The 25,209-nt window shown below is 36.1% G+C and overlaps 1 protein-coding gene across 1 annotated transcript in view; it reads left to right on the plus strand.

Moving 5' to 3' along the window:
- Positions 1-21,705, plus strand: part of LOC102498745 (transmembrane protease serine 11G) — a 49,618-nt gene extending 27,913 nt beyond the window's left edge. The window contains exons 4-12 of the mRNA XM_006165331.1: positions 3,117-3,238; positions 4,746-4,864; positions 8,575-8,642; positions 9,622-9,782; positions 12,861-12,899; positions 13,647-13,818; positions 15,091-15,350; positions 18,741-18,883; positions 21,544-21,705. Coding sequence (XP_006165393.1) covers positions 3,117-3,238; positions 4,746-4,864; positions 8,575-8,642; positions 9,622-9,782; positions 12,861-12,899; positions 13,647-13,818; positions 15,091-15,350; positions 18,741-18,883; positions 21,544-21,705 — 1,246 coding nt within the window. The remainder of the gene's footprint in view (positions 1-3,116; positions 3,239-4,745; positions 4,865-8,574; positions 8,643-9,621; positions 9,783-12,860; positions 12,900-13,646; positions 13,819-15,090; positions 15,351-18,740; positions 18,884-21,543) is intronic.
- The last annotated feature ends 3,504 nt before the right edge of the window (positions 21,706-25,209 follow it).

Below are 25,209 nucleotides of genomic sequence, written 5' to 3' on the forward strand. Positions count from 1 at the left end.
TGTTTGGTGTAGAATTGAGGCCCAGGCCTGTAAGGATGGGCCATAGAGGCTTGGCAGGCTTGGGGGGGTGGTGGTGAAGGACAAGGTGTTTCTGAATGGCAAAAACAATGCAGGGGTCCTTGCCCCAGATAAAAGGGTGAAGAAGGCTGTAAGAATGGCCACCCTCCCAGGTGTTGACCCAGTGAACAAGGGGTTGAACCACAAGGGGATTGTTATGTGGGGAGGGGAGGGTGGGGGAAAGAGAGAGAGAGAAACAGAGAAAAAGAAAAACAAAAAAAGTTTGGTGGTATTTTTTTTTTTTTTTGGTTTTGTTTTAAAAAAGGCAAAAAATAAAAAACCGTAAGGTGCACAAGTATGCCGCACAAAAGTTCTCAGGAGCCACAGAGGAGTCCTCCTCTGAAGGCCTGCAAGTCCTTGCCTCTCCTGGATGGGAGAGGGAAAAGGGATTATTAGCAAGATAAAGGTGGGGCTGAAAGCCAAGAGAATACTTCACCTTAACCATTTTTTTTTCTTTTTTTTCTTTTTTTTGGTTTGTTTTTTTTTTTGTGTGAGGTTTTCGCTATAGGGCACGTGCGCTTGCCAGACAGACAGAGAGAGACAGAGACAGAAAGTGAGAAATCATCTCCCTGGGGGATGGTCACGCCGCAATCCCTTCTCCTCCATTCTCCTCTCGGGATCTTGGGCACGCACGCACACACACACACACACACCTGGCGTGAGTTTTAAGCCACCGGGTCCAGGACGCGAACCACGGTCGACTACGTGGGAGTCCAGCGACATAGCCATTACACTAACTGCTGGCTCCCCACCTTAACTTTTTTTAAAAACAAAAAGTTATAATAAAAGAGAAGACAGAGACAGAGGTAGAGAGAGATAGAGACAGAGAAAAGGAGAGAAGGCTAGAGGGGCTCCCTACTACTCAAGTTTAAGGACTAGAGGCCGAATTATTAGTAGAAAAATCTTCATTTCTCTTTTTTTCCCTGAAATCACTAGTTCCCAGGAGCCATGGAGGAGTCTTCTGAAGGCCTGCCCCTTGCCTCTCGACATGTAACATTTGTATTAATTTCTTCAAGTGTCTTTAGATTACACATCCTTTCCAGTAAGAGACTATGTCTTAATCATTTTGAATCTTTAGCAGATGTTTCATTAGCATACAGAAGAAATTCGGTAAATGTCAACTGAATAGATGATTGCCCATGAGCTACTATTAAAAGGGAATGAATATGTTCATCTGCTCTTGTCCTTTCCCCAGTTCCACCCTAGCTCTCTAAAGATACTTAAGATGTTTGCAAATATACAACTTTTGTTTTGCCACCAGCCAAAGAGTGCAGGTCCTTTCAGAAACCCAACTGAACTCAGAATTATGTTATTGGACTACTTAGAGGAATTCAAGTTGATGGTTCTGGGGTGAGGAAATTACCTTTAAGTTTTTCTTTGTCCAGTCCTAGTGATAACAGAAATATCTTCAATCTTTCCAGACCACTGATGCCTAAAGAGGCAACTCAACTGGTATCTTCAATTATTAGTATTTAGCTGAGGCCTATGCTCCATTTTACTGCTACTAGCTACCATTCCCAGAGGAGGTAATTCCTTCTTGGTTTCTAAGTGTGATTTGGACAGAATAAGAAGCAACACCTTTAACTATCAGAATTATATTCTCATCTAGTTTTTCTATAGTTTAAATCTCTCTGAACAACCCATGCTGGTGTTATGGAGCCTGGCATGGCTCTACAATTGTTCAGATTTTATCCTTAGACTGTGGGCCCTGACACTGGGACAGAGACACAGCTTTGTCACATTTTCTTACTTCTACAAGATTTTCTTAAATATCAGTAATTTGCATGTCATTTTCATATAATCTTATCATATTTGCTTATTGCCAGTATTATCAATGTCTTAAACTTTTTCCTTAGATTGATTTTTTTATTTACTCACATGTCACCTATCCTATAAAATATCACCTATAAAGATCAAAGATTTGAAATCTTATAACTCTATGAAATAGATATGTATCATATCACACCACAGAGTTCTTGGGTCTAACGTCTCGAGTTATCACTATTCACATGTTTGTTAGTTATATAAATGTCCTGCTAATTATGTTTTCCTTATAGTTGTCTTCTGTTTTATTGCTTTCAATCTACCCTATAATTGATGTTGCTAATATGTATTGCAAATAACTTGTCCTATAAATGGTGTTATGGGTTTAAGGGTCAGAGATATAGAAAGAACCTCATTAACTAAAGTCCTGTTTCTGGCTTTTCCAATATCCAGCTTAAACATTTGGTTATCTCTGATCTTCTGTCAGTGACTCAGATGTTCTTGCTCTTTGAGGTTCATTGTGATTTTTTTTTAAATTATTTATTTAATTTTATTTATTCATTCATTTATTTTCATGTGACAAGAGAGAGAGAAAGTGAGAAAGCAAGCCAGCAGGTCTGGAACTTGAACCGTGGTCAGCCATGTGGGAGCGTCCAGCACCTTAACCAACATGCCACCTGTTGGTCCCAAGGTTCATTGTGATTTGAAGCACACGAACCAAATACATGCTATTCATTCGTTTATAAAGAAAAAAATTTTAGAATGTGTAGTATAATGGACCAAGTGATACATCAAACAGTAGTCAATAGGTGTATAATGCTAACTTTACAAAATGAACACATAAGGCTGGACCCATACCACAGTGGTGAGGGGCTGGGCATTGGGAGTCATATCTCCCAGAGCTGACCACAGTTTGAATCTTGGCCGCAGTGGATTGAAAAACACACTACACACATGTATGTGTATGCCCAAAATCCTCATAGGAAAAATTAAAGAAAGAGATTGTTTGGTGTGACCAGCCCCATGGTGAGATTATTTTCTCTCCTTGCTTCTCTCTATCTCTCTCTGGTGAGTGCATGAGCCTTCTAATAATAAAATAAATATAAATAAACTCAATATATAACATTGAATGTCAATGCAATTTTAGTAATTTTTTCTAAATTTCAAATAAAACTATATTAAAATATTTATCATATGCAACATGAGATAATTATAAATTTCAGGAAAAAATTCTATACCAAAAAGATTTAGTCTTAAAATCCTATCTGTTTTTAATATATTACTCTTTCTCAAAGGCCAGCAATATTGAGTAGAAGAACAAGTTCACTGAAACCATGGATGATTGCCCTTATTATCACAGCAGTTGTTTTGGTTCTGGCTATAATTATTGGTGTCCTTGTTTATGTTTTGGCATATGGTAAGTATCTACCTTTGTATTCTTTGGGAAATTTGAAGACCTGTTCAATTTATTTCAAAACCTTAATATTTTATAGTATTTTACAATGCAACTTTTATTTAAATAACTCTTGGAAAACTCTTCATGTACAAAATCACTTCTAACATCTAAAATGAAGTGTGTCTGATAAATCATCTCTTGAAGAATGTAATAGATTAACATCCTGTTATTTTATGATTTGATAATATTTAATATGCTGAGAGTAAAAAAACTACTTTAGTAGCAATTCTAACTTGAGGTAAACTTATGAGATATGTTACAATATACAATTATTTAATTAAAACTTACACTTATTATCACCAATAGGTGATAACTGTATTAGTACACAACTGACAACCATGGAGACCATGAGAAATAAAAATGAGTTAAAGAATGATATTGGCCCTAACTATTGAATGTTTACTTTTTTCTTTTTATTATTTTAATTTACTTTATACATTCAATCACTGTACACAACTACAGCTTATAAAATGAATTACCCAGCATGAGCACACTTAATACCAGTCCAGTTAAAGATATCATACATGTTATCAACAATTTTCAATTTGTGTCCCTTAAATGTCTTGCCTTTCTATTTTTCTCCTTGATTCTTTTCTTCTCACACTCTCTTCATCTTTCATCTTCCCACATGGTCTCCAGTATCTATTTTTCCATGCTTCCATACCCTCTAATCTTTAAGTTTTCACATAGAGTGCAGAAAATCAGTATATATTAAGTGGAGAAATCAACGTTTCTCTTTCATAGCCTGGCTTGCGTCACTTAGCAGTAACTCTCTCATATTCTTCCACTTTCTATCAAATGCCAGGATCTTGTAGTTTTTTTAAATGGCTGAGTAATATTTCATAGTCTATATGCACCACACTTTTTCAATCCATTCATCTGTTTGTGGACATTTGGGTTGGTTCCATGTTTTAGCAATTATGAATAATGCAGCAATAAACATAGATGAACAAGTACTTTTCTGACTGAGTGTTTTCCTGTACTTTGGGCAGATACCCAAAAGTGGAATTGCTGGATCATATGGTAGTTCTATTTGTAGATCTTTGAGGAACCTCCAATATTGATCTCCACAGTGGCTGTACTAATTTAGATTCCCACCAACAGTGTAGGAGAGTTATCTTTTCACCAGAGCCCTACCAGCACTTATTGGTTGTTGGGGTTTTTTTTGTTTTGTTTTGTTTTGTTTTGTTTTAATCACTAGCCATTCTTACCGGGGTTAGGTGATACCTCATTATGGTTTTGATTTTTATCTTCCTTATGATGAGGGATATTGAGCATTTTTTCATATGCTTTTTGGCAGTTCATATGTCTCCCTTAGAGAGTTGTTCATAGCTACTGAATGTTTAATTCTCAAGAGTCTACCAATTATATGATATTTTTGTTTTGTTTTTCACCCCCTTTTACTTCTTATAATTATACAACTCAAGTGAACTAACTGGAAATCATCCGTTTCTGTCTTCCCCTCTAGAACAGAAAACTCAATACTACCAGGCCTCCTTTCAGATTCCAAGTATTGAATATAATCCTGATTTTTCAATAGAACACTCAAAATCTATGACAGACTTGAAAGAAAAAATCAATCATGAGGTAAGATTGAGTATAGCTGGCATCATTCTTACCCTTACAATACTATTGTGAAGAATATCAAAGTAAGAGGCAAATTGAGAGCACACCTGATCACGCCTTGATAGGGTTGCCAATTGAAATACAGAATGCTCAGCTAAATTTTAGTTTTAGGTCCTCCTGAAAATATCTTCATGCAATATTTGAAACACACTTACACTAAAGGAAAAATGATCGTTTATCTGAAATTCAGTTTTAATCTACCTTTAATTTGCTAGTTCTGACAACCCTAACCAAAATTATCCCAGGAAGCCTAGAAAAATACACTGGACCAATGAGAATTTACACCAGAGACGGAACAACAGGAAAATGCACAATTACAAAATGAATTATTAGAATTTTCTGAAAACATAGCCCAAACATTCAAGAATAAGCATCACTATATACCATTTATTAGGCACCTACTATGGATAACTCTGATAGATTTCCCTTCAGGCAACTTATATCAATCTGATACTGAAAATACACTACAAATCCACATAGACAAGCTCTTCTACTGAAGACTTCAGTTGTATATTAGCTTATACTGAGCCCAGCATTGACCAATCAAAGATGGCAGATCACTTTTGCCAAGTTCAGAAATATTTCTTTAGCCATTTAAAAAAAATTTTTTTGAGAGGTTTTTGCTATAGGGCACATGCGCTCACCAGACAGAGAGAGACAGAGAGACAGAGAGCGAGAAATCACCCCCCCAGGGGGGATGGCCACACCGCAATCCCTTCTCCTCCATTCTCCTCTCGGGATCTTGGGCATGCACGCACATGCGCCCGGCGTTGAGTTTTAAGCCACTGGGTCCGGGACGCGAACCACGGTCGACTACGTGGGAGTCCAGTGACATAGCCATTATGCTAACTGCTGGTCACTTAAAATTATTTTTAAATTCATTGTAGTAAACATTTTTGGCCATATAGATTCTTCACTACTCACAGCTGTCAGTGTAATATGAAAACAGCCGTAGCAAATACATTTAAAAAATGAGTGTGGTTATGTTCTAATAAAACCTTATAAAAACTGAATTTAGGGGCCAGCCAGTGGCATGGTAATTGGGATGGCTAGATCCCACATGGTCAATTGCATAGTTCAGTCCCTACGGGTGGCTTGAGAAGCATGCCAGGTGTTTGTGTGTGCTTTTCCAGGATCCCAAGAAGAGAATGAAGGGATTGCAGTGTGGAAATGTCCACTAGACGGTGTGTTCTCACTTTGTCTCTCTCTGTTGTGTGTATGTGCCCTTTAGCAAATTTAAAAAAAAATAAAAATCCATTTTTGTAAAATTTTTAGATGCTAAAAGTTATTGTTTAAAAATTTTTTCCACTGTAAAAAGCATGTGAAGGCCATTTTAGATCATAAGAAATACAAAAAACAGGTGGCAGGCCAGATGGGGCCTACAGGCTATAGTTTACTGAAGCTTGGTTTAAAATATAGTTCAGCAGCAAACATCTTTCTAGAAGAAAAGATTAAAGCAAGTAACTAAAATTAATTTTATAAATTTCTTGTGGAGTTTAATAATCTAGATAGTTTATGTGTCTAATTGACAAGGACTATATATTGTTCATGAACTTATAGTATAACGGGAAAAATGATGAAATTGGAAAGAGAATGAAATAAGGCAGGCAGAAAACATATAGTCTATATATCTATGTAATAAATATCATATTAATATATAAAATGTGTATGTAAAATCTGGAAGTGCATATATTAAAAATGTAAATGAATTCTCTACATAGTGATTCAGAAAGGACTTTAATGCTTATTGTCCTGTATTGGCTGTTTTTTTTATAATGAATATGTATTAGTTTTGTCATATAAATGTACATGTATGTATATAAAACTGTTTTCTTAAAAAATAAATTTCTCTGGACCAGCAGTTGGTGTAATGGCTATGTCACTGGACTCCCATGTAGTTGACTGCAGTTTGAGTCCTGGACCTGGTGGCTTAAACTCACGCCAAGAGGAGAATGGAAGAGAAGGGATTGCAGCATGGCGATCCCCCTTGGGGGTGATTTCTCACTTTCTGTCTCTCTGTCTCTGTCTTTCTGGTGAGCGCACTTGCCCTACAGCAAAAAACTCTCTCAAAAAATAGATAAATAAATAAATAAAGTAAAAAAATAAATTTCTCAGGTCCAGAAGATGACATAATGGTTACATTGCTAGACTCTCACATAGTTGACCAAAATAGATAAATAAATAAATAAAGTAAAAAATAAATTTCTCAGGTCCAGAAGATGGCATAATGGTTACATTGCTAGACTCTCACATAGTTGACCAAGGTTTGAGTGCTGGACCCGATGCCTTAAAACTCAGGCCAAGCACTTGTGTGTTCATGCCTAAAATCCTGAGAGGAGAATGGAGAAGGGATTGCAGCATTTATATCCCCCCTTGGGGATGATTCCTCACTTTCTGTCTCTCTGGCAAGCACATGTGACCTATACCAAAAGTCTCTTAAAAAATAAATAAAAATAAATATATAAATAAATAAATTTCTCTTCGTAGAGGGAAAACATATGTCCATTTGTTTTTGAATAAATGTTGATTTCTTAATAAACTTGTGTTCACCAGCATATCCAATATGATATCATATGACACTTCAATAAACAAAATTTCATGAATCAAATCAGAGGGGTGAAAAGCACTTGTTCAATATTCACCCAATTTCACAATTTGGCAATTCTTTTCTGAGTTGCAGAACTACCTATTCAGACTCAAGTTCATTTAAAGTTTGACAGTTGATCAGTCTCTTTTCTGACAAGCCAGCTCGATGAGTCAATGGTAATTAGCAGGCTTATTAGACCACAAGTTCTATAACAAGCTGTGGTTTTAGTAACAGATAATTTTGATCTAGGAACTTAGACCACAGAGAAATTATCCCATGTAGGAAGTCGAGAATTACACACAAGTGGCATTATAGTCTTGTCTTATTCTAAGTAATACTTTCATGCATTTTTCTTGCCAAATATATTGATTTTCAAGAAGTGCCCAATAAGTATATATTCTCCTCCCTACTCCCATTTACTTGGCCTAAAAAGTTTCACTAAAGCTTGAATATGAATCCTTCAATTATATCCAAGAGGATGATAACTGAGCTTGAATGATATTGGATAATGAGTGTATGATAAATTCATGCATACAAAACTTTCAAGAAAATTTCAACCTCTGAACCTCCAACTCCATGTGTATTTTGTAAAATAATTGCTTATTTAATTTTATTTATTCATTCATTTATTTTAATTTGACCAGAGAGAGACACACACATACACACAGAGAGGGAAAGTGAGAAAGCAAGCCACCAGGTCTGGGACTCAAACCGTGGTGGACCATGTGGAAGTATCCTGAGCCTTAACCACCATGCTACCTGCTGGCCCCCCATGTATATTTTATAATGATTATTAAAATACCTAGCTTCATTCAGTTCTTTATATATGTCATCCTTGACCATGTGACAAGTAGTCACATCACATTGTAGTCACAGCACATTGTATCAACATCTAATTATTTGGATGATCTTATAACAACAGTATTATGCCAAAATGAACTTTCTGGGGATATCTGTAAACAAACATTACAGTAAATGGTATTAGCATCATGCTCTATACAGGAATTTAAGCATTTTTATGATATACTGAAATGTGTGAAACTCATATTTAACAAGGTTCTATTCTGTTTGTTTCTTTTCTCAGATAAATAAGATATTTCAAAATTCCAGTTTAAACCGTCATTACATCAACTCTCATGTTATCAACTTCAGGTAATCACCAGTAATTAAGCTATATAATAAAAAAGGAAATTTAATTATTCTTCAGTTATTTGGATCTAAAAATCTTATCTTTCGCAAGAGAAAACATAATTTAGTATTATTATAATTTTGTTATTCTTCCTTTGCAGAGTACCCATAGTAAGAGAATTTCTTGAATAGTGATAAAATATATTCATTGGATGTCCTTTTAAAGACTTCTGCGTTTTGGGGCTGCAGGTGGCGTGGTGGTTAAGGGTGCTGGATTCCCACATACCTGGCTGACTGCGTTTCAAATCTCAAACCTGGTGGCTTGCTTTCTCACTCTCTCTCTCTCTCTCTCTCTCTTTCTCTCTGTCCCTCTCTGGTCAAATTAAAATAAATAAATAAATAAACTTCTGTATTTCAGTAGAATATTCTTATAATCATTAACTACTTTCTCAAGTTTAACTCTTTCCTTTTACAAAAAAAACTAATTCTTTAATTTTATTTATCATTATCTTTTTTTTTTTAATCAGATAGAGAGCAAGAGAGAAAGTGAGAAAGTAAGCCACCAGGTCTAGGACTAGAACCACAGCCTGCCACGTAGGAGCCCAGCACTTTAGCTGCCATGCCATCTGCTGACCCCAAGTATAACTTTTTTCTAATAAATGGCTATTATAAATTTTAAACACAAGAGTATATATCCACATATATATGATATATGTACAAAGTTGTTGAATTTAACAAGCACTTCTGATTATTTTTCCAGGAACAAAAGTTCTAGAGCTGTCCCATACTCTCCCTTCTCTGAATATGATAAAATTTTACAAGCAGAGAATAATTCAGGTATTAACACCTGTGTGAGATATGAAGGGGAAAAAATCAATGGCAACAAAATATATAAAATGTTTATAGTAAATTTTCTTTAAGATACGACTGATATTTAAGTAATAAGATATAACATAATTACCATGATTATGACCTCACTCACGCTGGTGATTTTGTTTTTCAGGCCAAGTAATGAGGGTCTGGAAACAGATGTACTGCTTAAGTTTCAGTTTACTTCTAACAATGCGGACACAATAAAAAGGCAAGCTGATAACATTTTGCATCAGAAGTTGAAATCAAACGAAAGCTTCTTGAAGATAGATACTGCATTACCTTATCTTAGAGGCAAGAAATACTACTATTCTTCCTTGTTATAGTTCATCGTTTTTAATCATCTTATCTACACAGACAGCTTCTTTATTTCAGCATAAAATGAAACTACTTTTTATTTTAAGTCTCTGATTTATCTGATAATTAACAAATCCCCATACAACTCCAAGATTATCTTCCTTTGGCTAATACAGAAAAATCTATAAAGTGAGAATTGTATAATAACCAAAAAGTAATAGTGTTTCTGAGTTGAATTGTTGGAAGTAAATTAAGCATGCTTGTTTTAAAAAATCTACACTGTGCTACTGATGTAGTAATCTAAACTGTATCTTTAAGACATTTAAGTTTGACTTTTAATTGCTACTAAGTGAAACATTAGTAACTTAAATTCATCATTTCTGGATCTCTCACTTCCACCTCCACACTCACTCTGTGGTATTAGGGGACTTAGTTCCTTCACAGTGTTACAGGATGTGGGTGGGGTGGTTTAAATCTCAGTCATGTCTGGTCCATGCAAGCATCTGCAGGTGATCCATCTATGGCCAGGTCTTCAGTCACTTGCCTAGGCAAGTTATTGTTGAAACATTCCTCATTCCTCATTCTCCTCAAAAGGCCTCCGTGGTGTGATAATTCTTCCTGATACCTCTGTGCTTCATGAAGGTGCTTAGGGATTACTTTGCCTTTTTTTTTTTTTTTTTTTTTTTTTAATCTCTCTCCACAAAAGACTGATAATTTTCTGAATACAAGAAATGTGTCCTCTGTAATCACAAGTGCATCTTCAAGATTAGTGTAGAACTCAGCCTTGGGTAGGAACTTGGTATTTGTAAAACATTTTAATTCTGTAACTCAATCTTCTTTTTCTTTTTTCTTTTTTTTTTTTTTTAAATAGAGAGGGTATTTTTTTTTCTATAGAGTGCATGCACTCACCAGAGAGACAGAGAGAAACAGAGAGACAGAAAGCAAGAAATCACCCTTCAGAGAGGATGGACATCTGCAATCCCGTCTCCTCTGTCCTCCTCTCAAGATTTTGGGCACGCACACACACACACCCGGCATGAGTTTTAAGTCACCGGATCTGGGACTCAAATTGCGGTTGACTACATGGGAGTCCAGCAACGTAACCATTTTGCCATCTGCTGATCCCTGTAGCTTAATCTTCAGAAAACAAAAGACAATGGAGGACAATGAAGAAATAGCCATAAAAGTGCCATGAACATTCCTGGCAAAGGAGGCAGCTAGAACACAGGCTGAAGGTAGGGACACCCTGGCACAGTCAAGAAACAGGAAGACCAAGGCCACTAAGAGCAAAAGCAGTTCCATGTGACATCAAATGCGAGATTAAGGAACAATGTCACATAGGTTCACATAGAAGTTAAATAGAGAGGGTATTTTTTTTTCTATAGAGTGCATGCACTCACCAGAGAGACAGAGAGAAACAGAGAGACAGAAAGCAAGAAATCACCCTTCAGAGAGGATGGACATCTGCAATCCCGTCTCCTCTGTCCTCCTCTCAAGATTTTGGGCACGCACACACACACACCCGGCATGAGTTTTAAGTCACCGGATCTGGGACTCAAATTGCGGTTGACTACATGGGAGTCCAGCAACGTAACCATTTTGCCATCTGCTGATCCCTGTAGCTTAATCTTCAGAAAACAAAAGACAATGGAGGACAATGAAGAAATAGCCATAAAAGTGCCATGAACATTCCTGGCAAAGGAGGCAGCTAGAACACAGGCTGAAGGTAGGGACACCCTGGCACAGTCAAGAAACAGGAAGACCAAGGCCACTAAGAGCAAAAGCAGTTCCATGTGACATCAAATGCGAGATTAAGGAACAATGTCACATAGGTTCACATAGAAGGTTTGTGTTTATTACAAAGACCAGGCAAACTACTAGAGAGTTGCTATCATAGGGATGTCAGGAAAGTCATGATGCACCTTTGCATAGAAAACATATGAAAATACAACATGACTTTACCAACAACGTAATTACTGGCAAAACCTAATTCTAAGGTGTTTACCCTAATAAACTCCCTAAGCATAGTTCCCTGCATATGAACTCAATATTCCACTTTGGAAAATGACCCTCGTTAAAGAATCATTAAATTGCAGACTTACAAAAACTTCATACCAACTTTCATCTTAACAAAGTGTAGGTCTGCATTGCTCCTATACTATATCAGCCAAAGAAGCAACTCAGATCATTCGGAGGACAGCCACTGATCATGCTTTTCACTATTTAACTTTATGGAAAAAGAAAAAAAGACTAGCAGGATAATCTATTTTGAAGATTTGTTATGACATTGATGGATTTTCATTTCACAGGACGCATCTGTGAACCAAACCTAGATGCCAGGCTTCTAAGATGCTTTGAATGCCTTTACAATAGCACCACTATTCAAATAAGGACAGAAAGAAACATTCTCCAGACATACACTATACATGTAAAGCTGGCCCTAGACCTCTTCTATATTAACTCATATTTTCATAAATTGGTACAACATCTGTTAAGTAGATGTATTCCTCCTGTATGACAAACAAGATCCTTTTTTTTTTCCTTTCATTTTCTTAAAATACATTTGCCAGAGGCAAGTACACTCACTGAAGAGAGACAGAGAGAGAAGGAAGGAAAGTGAGAAAGCAACCAGATGCCACCAGCCTCAGGGCAGGGAATGACAACGCACATCCCTGTTCCTCCACCTCTCCTCCCGTCAGGATTTTGGGCATGCACAGACATGTGCTCAGCATGTTTCTCAGGCTGCCAGATTCTGGACTCAAACCATGCTGTTGGCCATGTGAGATCCAGCCACCTTAACTGTCATGCTACTAGCTAGCTCACAATATCCTCTTCTATGCCAGTAGTTTGACCACCATAAATCAGAATTTTCCTGGAGTCTCCTTATGGTGAGAAGTATTTAATTTATACATACATCTCTCTTTTTTGTAGAATTTTATTTTATTGCCTTTAAATTAAGAATTTCCTGACTAATGTGGTTCCTCCCAACCAGAAAAAAGAAAATCATGTCAAATAGGTATAGTATTTTAAATTATAATAGTTTCATCTAAACAGTCATCTTATTTTTTCTTTCAGATATTAATGAAGCACAAGCTGAACATATTCTGAATAGCCGTAAGTTCAAGAATATCACCAAGATGTTTATAAATCAAAGAATAAAACTCATTTTAGCCTTTCTCATTCCTATGCTAAATATTTCCCCAAAGAATATAATATTTCTAAATGAATACATGATTTAATTCTAAAGGGAAAAACTACTACCTCATGTGGTTGGGAAAGCCTGTGTGTACTCCTTGGAAATACTTGCTCTTTCTCATAGAATGTTTCACTAATGACTTTCTAATAATGTCCTTTTATTATATTAATTTATTTTTAGTTGCCCCACTTGGTTAAAGTAGAAAATTTTGCTTAGAAATAATGACACTCACTAACTTTAACATAAAATTTGGACATTTATGGTAATGGTAGTAAAACAGATATCCTGTTAGACAAGTATTTTTAAAAAGTACAGTCATTGCTTTTCTGCAATAAATAGTGTAAATTTAACACTCAGAAATGTTAGATATCACCGGGGTAAAGTGCTGCACATAAGAACAATATGAAAAAAAAATTTTACAGTGTGATTGCTTTCAATACAATGAGGATGGTGTTAAAATAATTTTTAAATGTTAATAATCATTTAAAATGTGTTTAGTCACATTTTATTAATGTAAGTAATCATCATTATATGTAATATTAATTTCAATAAAAATTTTAAAGGCAGGTCACACCTATAAATGTTTCCATCCTTAACTATGTGCCAAACACACCTACACACATTTGTAACTCTCTGGAAATAAACACCTGGTTCCTTTCTGACAGTCTGTGGTTTGGGGAAGGAAGACTCATCCATGGAAAGAATCGCTGGAGGCCGTATTGCAAGGAAAGGTGACTGGCCGTGGCAAGCGAGCCTGCAAGTGGACGGAGTTCATTTCTGTGGAGCATCTTTAATCAGCGAGGAGTGGCTCCTGACTGCCGCTCACTGTTTTGACATGTAAGTCCTCAGTCCCAATCCTGAGGATCACCAGTTTCACCTCTTCTTCTCACCTTCACATCCTACAATTCTTATCTCTTTTATATTTCCTTCAAGAACATCTTAGGCCTCCCCATGGTACTCATGATTGTCCAGCAGGCTTAGGAAATAGTGACAGTTAAGAATAGTAATGAAAAACAGACTATCTCCAGTTCCCCTGCAATATCAATGTTTGTAGGAACAGGCTAACATTAAAAAATCAAACATGCACACCAATTTTCCTGAGACATGTAGTGGATTTTTCAACTCTATAGTGTTTTGGGGCCAGTCAGGTGGCATGGGGTTAAGGCAGCTTGATCCCTCATGGCTGAGTGTATGGTTTGAGTCCTAGACCTGATGACTTGGAAAACACGCCAGAGGTGCAGGTGCACGCATGCTCAAAGTCCCTAGAGAAGAACAGTGGAGAAGGGATTGCAGTGTGGCCATTCCCCCGGGGGATGATTTCTTACTTTCTCTCCTTACCTCTCTCTCCCCATAGTGAGCACACATGCCCTAGGGGAAAAAAAAATCTATAAAATAAAATAAATAGTATACCAACTTACTGCTGATTATCCCATGTTGAATAACTTTGCTGCATGCTTTTATTCTTTGTATGCTTTTTGAAGATTTAACATATGGAACACTTAAAAATAGAGATATAGTAAGCTTGGTATTAGGTTGTTGGGAAAGTCACAACATATTTTTCTATTTTTCTATGCAAAATGCATCATGACTTTCCCAACAACCCAATAAAATCCGTTAAAAAGGGAAAATATTTGGATAAAGTGCTAGATAAAAGGAAGCATGAGAAAATGATATAGAAAATGTGACTTTAGTTTTACCTCCTCTCTATTTCTCTCTTCCCATAGCTATACATACTTTTATACAACTGTGTATTGATATGAGCATATACATGTGTCTGTTTATATAAGTGGGTACATATGTCTACCTTTTACTTAATTTCCTTCAATCAATCTATATTATTTTTACAATAAAAAAATGACAATAGTAGTTTTTTTAAAAAAGAAATAAAAACTCTTCCTAAAGAGAGTAATTTAAACTACCCTGGAATGGAGGCTTTATTATTAATTAGATGAAAGCAGAGCAATCCTAGGGGAGAAATCTCAGTTAAGAAGGTGAGAAAGTCCCAATCTATTTGCCCCCCTCCCACACTGATGTCCCCTGTTCATCCAGAGTCCTGGGCAAATTTAGATCAGAAATGAACCAACTGTACTTCTTTTAATCTGTGATCAGTTACAAAAACCCCAGATTATGGATGGCTAGTTTTGGAATAACCCTAAGCCCTGCACTGATGAGAAGAAAGGTACAGTCAATTATTGTTCATGAAAACTATGCTGCCCATAAGCACGAAGATGACATTGCTGTGGTGAAGCTCTCCGCCCCCATCAGGAATTCCAATGATGTGCACAGAGTGTGTCTCCCGGACTCTACTTTCGAAGTCTTGCCTAAGAGTAGAGTGTTTGTCAGTGGATGGGGAGCCTTAAGAGCAAATGGTGAGTATCTCAGTAAAAACAGCAATGCAAATAATGATTTGTAATGGAAAGATAAAATGAAATGCAAAATCAAAATATATAAAATGAGAGATGAAATCAACATATTCCATGACAAATATGACAAAAACCGATATGGTGACTTACAAAACATTGACTATTACTATTACAAAGGACCCATGTTTATCTTTCTTACGAAATCTTGGAAGCACATTAGAGCTTTCTTTTTGAAAATTATTAAAGTGTATTTTTTGACATAATGTATTTCTCTTGGTTGCTGTCTTCCATATGTAAAAATTCTGGTACAATTGCATGAGTCATAATATATATGATTTGCAGGCACTAGTAATCTTAAACTTCTGTCATGTGTCTGCATTTAAAAAGAAATAGTCTTAAGTAATCTGAATGGCTGTTCTCTATCTGGTGCTAAACAGAAAATGGGATTCCTCTGATTCATGCATGTATCTATGGAGCTGTCCTTGAGCCAAAGACATAAAGTTGACAAGTATGGCATTTACTCCACTTAATAACATTATAAACTGTAAACATAGACTACTTGATCTGAATAGGAGTCTCTAGTTCATATGTCTTTTGGCTGGACTTTTTATGTATGGTTTAATCTACCCTCAAACGTATGATTCTTGACCCAGGCTCTTATTATGAAGTCATAGTCTTATGTACGTATGTACTTGCTCGTAAGTATAGCTTTTATCTACTGAATCTTTATCTGATTTTTATGAAGTCTACTTCCCTTCAAAATGATTCCAGAATTCTGGCACTGAGTATACATTGATGCACTGGTTGCTGTTGTTGTCGTTTTTTCACAGAGGTTTTTGCTATACGGCATGTGCGCTCGCCAGAAAGACAGAGACAGAGACAGAGAAAGCAATAAATCACCCCCCAAGGGGAATGGCCACGCTGCAATCCCTTCTCCTCCACTCTCCATTCGGGATCTTGGGCACTCACGCACATGTGCCCGGCGTGAGGTTAAGCCACAGGGTCCGGAAATTGAACCTTGGTTGACTACATGGGAGTCCAGCAACGTAGCCATTATGCCAATAGCTGGTCCCAAGGCACTGTTTTTTTATTACCTGAGAGTTCTCTTCCTCATCTCTGGGAGGAATTTCTATTGTTCTATATGAAGCAGTGTTGAATATAAAGGGGAATTAAATACCTTGTAGCTTAAAGTCACTTAGAACCACTTAAAGTCACTTCCTTTTAGAAGTAAAACTCCCAGCAACCTAACTAAATTTACCTCCTCCTTCTAGAGAAGTAGGTGGGGAGTGATTTTGGTCTTTTATGATTAATTACTCAAACTTCAATAGCATGCATGCAGATTGCTGTGCAACAAGCTATCTATTTTAACAAGCTGAGTACTTTCCAAATATAATGTTCTGAATTTGTAAGGCATCAGAATAAGATTAATATATATTTGATTTATTTTTCTTTGCCCTTTGAAATAAAACAGAGACTACTTGGGTTTTCTTCTACTTCCCAAGATTTATTCAATTATACCTGATTAGAAATCCTGTTACTAGACAGTTTGCAAAACAAACTTTCTACTCTCTGGATAGTTTTCTCCTTAAGTAGTTCATAGTGTAAAGTAGCTTGTTATACTGTTAATAATTTGTTTGGGGTTTTTTTTTTAGATTAAAAAATTATACACATTGGAAATTTAAAACTAAGAATCTTCAGTCAATTAATAAAGATAAAAACTGGCACAAAGAAATTAGAATACTTGGTTGGATATCATTGATTAAAGCTAGGAATGCCTCAAGTTTTTAAATGCAATTATAGAAAGCAAAAGAGATAGTATCAAACATTACTGAGGTATTTTTACAAGTAGATAGTTTAGACTATATAAAAATCTGTTTAAAGAGCAGTTGGTGAGCAGATTGGCTTGTTGGGAACATATCCAGTGGAATCAGAGATGAAGAGATGTGAAAAAAGGTCATACAAAGACCATTCAATGCTTAAAGATAAAGATGATGATAACTGAAGTGAAGAAATTCACTAGATCCTAGATCATCTTTAATGACTGTAGAAAAGTTGGACTTAGTTTTTCAGCAAGATAGTCAATTGTAAGTGAGTAAATATACCAGTTTTAAAACAGAATTAGATTTCCTTGTAGTGAATGGCAACATTCCTAGAAACCTAGATCTTTTCTTACAAAGCTCTAACTTTCTCACTATTAATTACTAACACTGAAGTTAAGCTTTAGAACCATGAGGGTTTGAATGTATAATACTAATTTCTATAATTAATTCTAATAGTTTCCATTTATCGAGAACTGAATATAGGCAAGGCACTATCGTAATTGATTACATGCATTATTTTTTAACTCTTACAATGAACATGTGAGATAGGCATACTTTTCTCCTTTTTTCAGAGGAGTAAAGTGATGAATAATCCCCAAGTCATATAGCTCATAAATTGGGCAAGTAGTGTTGCAGACAGTGTGCAAAATCACATCTGCCACCTCCAATACCAAGGTCCTTATGCACAGAAATACCCTGAGTAATTGCTCAAATCAATAACACTGCTGTCTCTCTTCTCTCAATTGTTTTTGGACCTTTATTAGCAGAACACCCATCTTTATACAGTCTTTAAAATAGAGGCTGCTAGTGGGGAAAGAGGAGAATGTAATGCTAAAACAATAGCCTGTGCAGTTAAATACTTTTCACATAATAAATCAATAAATTTATGGTTAATTAATAAAATATGATCTATTTTCTATCTTGGTATTTGTTACTTATCCTGGCTTTTGTTTTAGATAGTAAAATCAAGCTATTACCAAAGAACACATGATCTATCTCATGAAACAGTAAGAGTGCAATAAAGTTACTTTCTGGTAGAATAGACTTTTCTATATCGCTCTTACTAAAAGAAGAAAATAGAATTCCTCTTCCCAATTCTTAAAATAGATATGTCCTTTTTCAAAGTGATAAGGTAAATTTCCAGGTAAAGTAAAATAAGCTGTCACAGATTCTCCCAGGTAATGAGAAAAATTCCAGGTTTAAATCTAGTATTACTCTCCCCTCTCCCTACCCCCACCGCCGCCCCACATTTAGCCATATATACGATCATGGTAAGACTCCTAACCAGGTAAGTTTCCGTTTCCTCAGATGAAAAAGAGAATATTAAAATCTATCTTTGGTGGTTGCTACAATGATTAGATAAAATAGTAGGAGTACCATATCAAAAAGCATACCTAGCACATAGAAAGTGCCCAGGAACTGTGACTTGATTCTGATCATTATCATCTGGCCCAGAATCCCACAACCTCAAGACATATTTTACCACTGGTCTATCCTTCATAAAATATGGCAGTTGACTACTGAATCAACAATATGGAAATTCTTCATCTACTTATTTTTTTTTTTCTCTCTTTAGGTCCCTTTCCCAATACTCTGCGACAAGTTGAAATAGAGATCATAAGTAATGATGTGTGTAATCAAGTTCATGTATATGGCGGTGCCGTATCTTCAGGAATGATATGTGCTGGATACTTGTCAGGAAAACTAGATGCCTGTGAGGTAAGAATAGACTCAAATGCACACACACACACACACAGACTCGACAGAGTAGGGATGACTTTACTAATCATATTCCAACATCATTTCACATGACTACATAAATCTGTGGAGGAGAGTGTAAAATGAGAGAATGAAAGAACCATAAATATACTGCTAACTTAATACTCTATTGAGTGGAACCAACTACAAAAATGGTCTCTGACTGCAAATTAGGATTCTAATTAGAGAAAAGTACTAAAAGCAGATAGTAGAAACCAAGTCATAAAGCCATATAATCATTGCTTAAAACCATAGTCATAACAGGTATCTAATCCCTACTAACTTCAAGGCTATGGCCAATAAAGTGTCACCGCCCCCCACCATGCGCTTAAACCTTTAACTTTAAACATCATACATTCAGATAGAATTGCACTACTTAGAAACAAAACAAAAAATACATGTTTATCCATACTTACTTATATTAAAATGTTATCTCATCATTCAGCATCCAAAACTTTAAATGTTAAGCATTAAGCATTTGAGGAGAGCACCAGTTTTAAAGTCTGGCTATTTAGAGGACCAAAAATAAATAAGTAAAATAATAAGGATTTTGCTACAACATTTGAAACTGGGCCCAATGTTTTAGCAACTGGCTTAAAGAATTTGACATACTTGACTGTTTTTTCTTATATGCAAAGTTGCCATTATTGGTTTGCCATTGGCTGCAAGCAATGTAATAGTAATAAACATTCACTTACTTATGCATGCAAAAAAATTTTTTTAGAGGTTTTTGTCTCAGGGCACATGTGCTCGCAGGAGAGAGAGACAGAAACAGTGAAATCACCCCTCAGGAGAGATGGCAATGCTGCAATCCCTTCTCCTCCATTCTCCTCCCAGGATCTTGAACACCCTTGCACAGTCACCCAACCTGAGTTTCAAGTCATCTGGTCTGGATTCATACTGTGGTCAGTCATGTGTGAGTCCAGCAACATAACCACTATGCCATCTGCTAGCCCCTTCATTCAAATTTTTAAAAAAGAATTCTTCTTATTTAACTTTATTTGCTTATTTATAATTGACCAGAGAGGGACGAAGGGAGTGAGAGAGAGAGAAAGTGAGAAAGTAAGCTTTCGGATCTGGAATTCGAACCGCGGTCGGCCGTATGAGAGTTCAGCACCTTTAACTACCATTCCACCTGCTGGCCCCTTCATTCAAATTTTTTGCAAACTGCAAGGTACTACAACACTTAGGAAAAGAAACATAAACATTAAAAAATTACAGTGAATCCACAAGGAAATTATGATCTAATAATATAGTACTCAGGTAAGAAAAACAAGTAACAGTCAGGATTTGACTATGTATTTTGGAATTGAAGGTCTCCTTCAATTCACTTCACTGCTGGAGGGGAAGTGAAAACAATGTGAATGGTCTAAGATACAACCGGATCACACGACTTACATAAACAAATATATCAGAGCAAATGTTTTCCTTCCATTGGTTCATTTTCTCTTGCTTCCTTTCGCCACTAGCATAATAAAATACTGAGGACCTAAGTTAGAAGGTGGGGCCAAGAAAAAGGAAAGATTGCTGTTGATAAATCAGTTTGTATTTTCTGTTCACAGAACATATTAAGACATAGGAGAAGAAATTGAAAGGAAGGGAGCTAAAGGTACAAGACTGAAGAACCCTATGTCTACTTCAAACAGGTCCATTTCTTCATACATAAACACACATATATATGTTTATATGTGTGTTTATATATGATATATATACACTGGAGAGAGACAGAAAGAGACAGAGAGAGGGAAAGTATTAAGAAATCAATCCTCAGGGGAGATGGCCATGCCACAGTCCCTTCTCCTCCATTTGCCTCTTGGGACATTGGGCACAAACATGCAAATCCCTAGTGTGGCTTCCAAGCATTTGGGTCCAGGACTCAAACTGTGGTCATTCGTGTGGGAATCAAATGCCTTAACCACCACACCACCTGCTGGCCCGATACTTTTTTTTCAAATGAATAAATTCATTGCTAAAAGATGGATTTAAAATAATTTGTCTAAACTTTGGGTTAACGATAACAAAAACAGTCCTCATGATTCACATACTTCAAACCAGTCTGTTAGTGTTAAGGAGTCAATTTGAATTTGAGAGCAAAATCCTTTTGGTGATAAATATTGCACCTTAGTTTGGAATGCCCTTTGCCTATCTTCCTTCTCTCAAGCCTATCACCCTATAGCAATTCCACACCCAGGATACCTTCCTACTAATTAGTATGAGTGAAACAAAGTGAGATTTTAATTCGAATCAAAAGATTGTTTCTAGCTAAGAGAGTTAGGAAAGGCTTCATGGAGATGACAATGTAGTTGTCTTGAGGTCATCATTTATGTGAGAATTGGCTGCCTGAACTTTGGTTCAATTTGTGGTCTCTGTCTAAATAGAAAAACTAAAAATTTTAGAAGGATAGCATTGAAACCTTAGCGTTATTCCCTATACCTTCTAGCAGAAGCCATTAACAAGTAATAGGTTCAATTACCATGTTAATATTAATGGTAAGTAAAATAGATTAGTTTTACATATTTAATTTAGAGTATTAGTTTATTAGACATTCAGATGCCAATTAACTCTCATGTCACATGTCCCCTTATTTAGCACATTAACAAAAATATTTTCTTCTTCTTCAGGGTGATTCTGGAGGACCTCTGGTTATTGCACATGATAGAAACATCTGGTATCTGATTGGAATAGTAAGCTGGGGAATGGACTGTGGAATAGAAAACAAGCCTGGAGTTTATACCAAAGTAACTCATTATCGAGACTGGATTAAATCTAAAACTAACATCTAACTCAACAACCAACTGTAAATATCCTGTGAGGTCTCCAGCAAATTGTGTATAGTGTGTGTAGCTATGTGTAGTGTCCTTGAATTCAAGCTGCAAATAAGAGTGATCTGATAACTTTCTCATTAAACATGAGGAAGGCAGGATTTCTTTCATGTCATCTGAAGTGTTTTGCTAACCAAGAGCATAAAGATACTTGTCATCTTCACAAAGATCTACCATTACTGCTAAGTATCTCTAATTACCTCCTTGTTCATTTTTGTGTTGCTACTACATACGCCTCATTAGAGAGAAATCTGGCAGTTTAATCAGATATGTACCAACTGGCTAAGCATTCTCCGCTTTCCCCAGCCATACTTGCTTCTTTTCCTGATGGTGCCACACTTTTTGTCTTCCTCATCAAATAACCCTCATTAACAATGTCCACTGAACTAAGTAAGTCGAGAAAATTAGTTCTGGTACAGCTTCAGTGGTGTGCACTGCTAAAATGCTATTCTATGGAAGCTGGGATTACATGAGAAGTCCAGGTTCTATTTCCAGTCCAATCTAATGGTGGGAAAAGGCGATATGCACTTGGCCTGTAATCCCAGTAACCCAGGAAGCTGAGGCAGAAGGATTGCAATTTCAAGACTGATCTCAGCCACAATTCAAGACCTTTTCTAAAATAAATTAAATTAAATTACATCAAAAAAGAGTCAAGCATAATGGGATGTGCCTATAGTCCTAGTCAGAAGGCTAAGGCAGGAGGATCATGACACATTATTATTTTAAAAATAATAATCATTAGTTTGGGCCAATATTAACACAAATGATGGAGGGGCACTGGATATGATATGGGACTTAAAAGATGGCACTACTGTGAGTCTATTGCCATTTGCCCTCAGAAGTGTTTTAGTTTCTTTTTGAGACTTGAAAAAAGTTGACAATTGCATTTACACCCAACAATGCAAATTTTAATCTCTTTAAACAATTATACCAATGTTTATTTTGGAGCAATGAATAAATACTTATTCAGACAGCAGGAGAACTAGAAATACCGCTTAGCCAAGGATTCTGTTCTGAACTATGTAAAAATGCTTTTCAGTACTCAAAAATTAAAGATGAAGTTTTTTGGCCATTTTGTTAAGTTTAAATAAAAAGAAAAAATGATTCAGTGAAAAGGAACAACTTTCAGTTCAACTCCATCCCTAAAAATGAGAGAAGTTCCAATCCTTGTGTAAATTTACATTTCACTTTTATGTCATTGTCTCTTCATGCATTTTATTTAAACAGTTTTATTTTCAACCAACTTCATAACAATTAAGAGACTTACCAAATGGAAAGCAAACATAAATTACATATTCATAAAGAACTTACATCAGAAACCAGTATAAAATTAGATATTCATAAACAATTTGATGTAAGATTTTGGTGAAGATCTTATCGTGTAACTTTTGTATTTACTGTTTAAAAACGGCAGGCACTTTTGCAGAATGATATTTGTACAAAATATTCAGATAATCGAGAGCCCATCTTTGTAATGTTTTATTATAATAAATTGTCATTTTCATATGTATTTAATTGCATATTTTGTAATGCTGTACATGACTACTGACTAATATTTAACAAAACTCAAATATATTCTGTGTATGTAAACCTTTATTTGCACCTTCTTTTTATAATTAATTTAATTAATAAGATAGCCGCTATGCTAATACTTTCTTTGGGGTTTTATATCAAGTTAGAGTCTCTCTTGCCCCAAGTAACTTTTTTTTATAAGAGAAATTTTTGCTACAGGGCATGTGCGCTCACCAGAGACAGAGAGATAGAAAGCGAGAAATCATCCCCTAGAGGGAATGGCCATGCTGAAATCCCTTCTCCTTCATTTTCTTCCCAGAATTTTGGGTATGCACACACACATGCCTGGTGTGAGTTTCAAGCCACTAGATCCAGGACTTGAACCACAGTCAGCCATGTGGAAGTCCAACAACATAACCATTATGCCATTTGCTGGCCCCCATCCCACATAGTATTATGGTATAGACAGATGCTCCTCAGCTTCTGATGAGGTTATATCCTGATAAATCTATTATAAATTGAAAAAATTATATTGGCAACCAGCCACGGTGGTGCAGTAGTGAAACAATGCTTTGAGATGCTGAGACTCTAGGAGAAAGTCCTGGGTTCACATCCTAGGTCTCCCTGTATACACCTGGTATAAACACATACCTGTCATCCTGGCTACCAAAGACTCAATGTGGACCACATCGGAACCCTACTGGGAGTGCCCTGTTTCTTTCTCTCATAAAAGAGAGAGAGAAAGAAAGAAAAGAAGAAGAGAAAGAAGAGAAAGACAAAATATATAGAAAATGTGTTTAATATACCTAACCTACTGTATATCATAGCTTAGCTTTGAATGTTTTAAATGTGCTCAGATAGACAAAAATCATCTGACATAAAGCTTATTTTATAATAAAATATTGACAATCTCATGTAATTTATTGACTACTATATGGAAAGTGAAAACATAATATAATCAATATTCATTTAAGCTAAAATCATTGTGAATTTTATTTATTTATTTACTTTTTTTTTGAGAGAGAGATATTTTTGATACAGGGTGCATGCACTTGGCAGAGAGACAGAGACAGAGAGACAGAAAGCAAGAAATCACTCCCCAAAGGGGATGACCATGCCACAATCCCTGTTCCTCCATTACTCTTTACGGATTTTGGGCATGCACGCAACACGTACCCAGCATGAGTTTTAAGCCCCCCGGCCTCAGAAATTGAACTGCAGTCAACTACTTGGGAATCCAGCCACATAAAGATTACACTATCTGCTAGTCCTTAAATGACAGGAAAATATCAATAACAACCAAAGAAAAAGATAACAACTAATGGAGAAGCATCAGAGTGACTTCCTTGTACGCATTAAGTAACAGCAACTGATATTTTAAGCAAGCAGTCGAAGCAAAGAAAGCAAGAATCAGATTATACAATCTGTTTATGTCATTTTGTTGTATTTTTACACTCAGGACATGTGGAAATAGGTCACCTTGACCCACAAGTGTGTGCAAGAAGGCAATAACTTAGAGCAAATGTGTTACTGTGCTGCCACCTCCTGGTCCATGTTATTTTTAAAAATATAGTTTATTGTCACTTAATTTCAAGCTATCGTTATATGAGCTACTTCTCAATGTAGTGTAGTACAAAGAAAAATTTAGCAATCTCTCCCAATTTTCTCCTAAGCAAATCAAAAATTTAACATTGTCTATATCCTTTTATATACTCTCTGTTTAAAACAAATACATCTATTCACTTACAAAGGGTTTACCCTTTCTATATCTAAGTGTACACATAAAAGAGAGAGACAGCCAGTCAATAAGCTTTGGTTTCGGTAAAAATGGGGAAACAGTGCAAGGCACTTGCTCTCGCCTCTGTACCGACTCCAGATAAACTAGAAGAAAAAGGTAAATCTGGATTCCAGGCCAGAACTGGGAGACTGAAGCTATCTTGACCTGGAGTGTGT

Source organism: Tupaia chinensis, unplaced genomic scaffold (genome assembly GCF_000334495.1).
Source record: "Tupaia chinensis unplaced genomic scaffold, TupChi_1.0 Scaffold143894_1, whole genome shotgun sequence".
In the NCBI taxonomy this organism is placed as follows: Eukaryota; Metazoa; Chordata; class Mammalia; order Scandentia; family Tupaiidae; genus Tupaia; species Tupaia belangeri.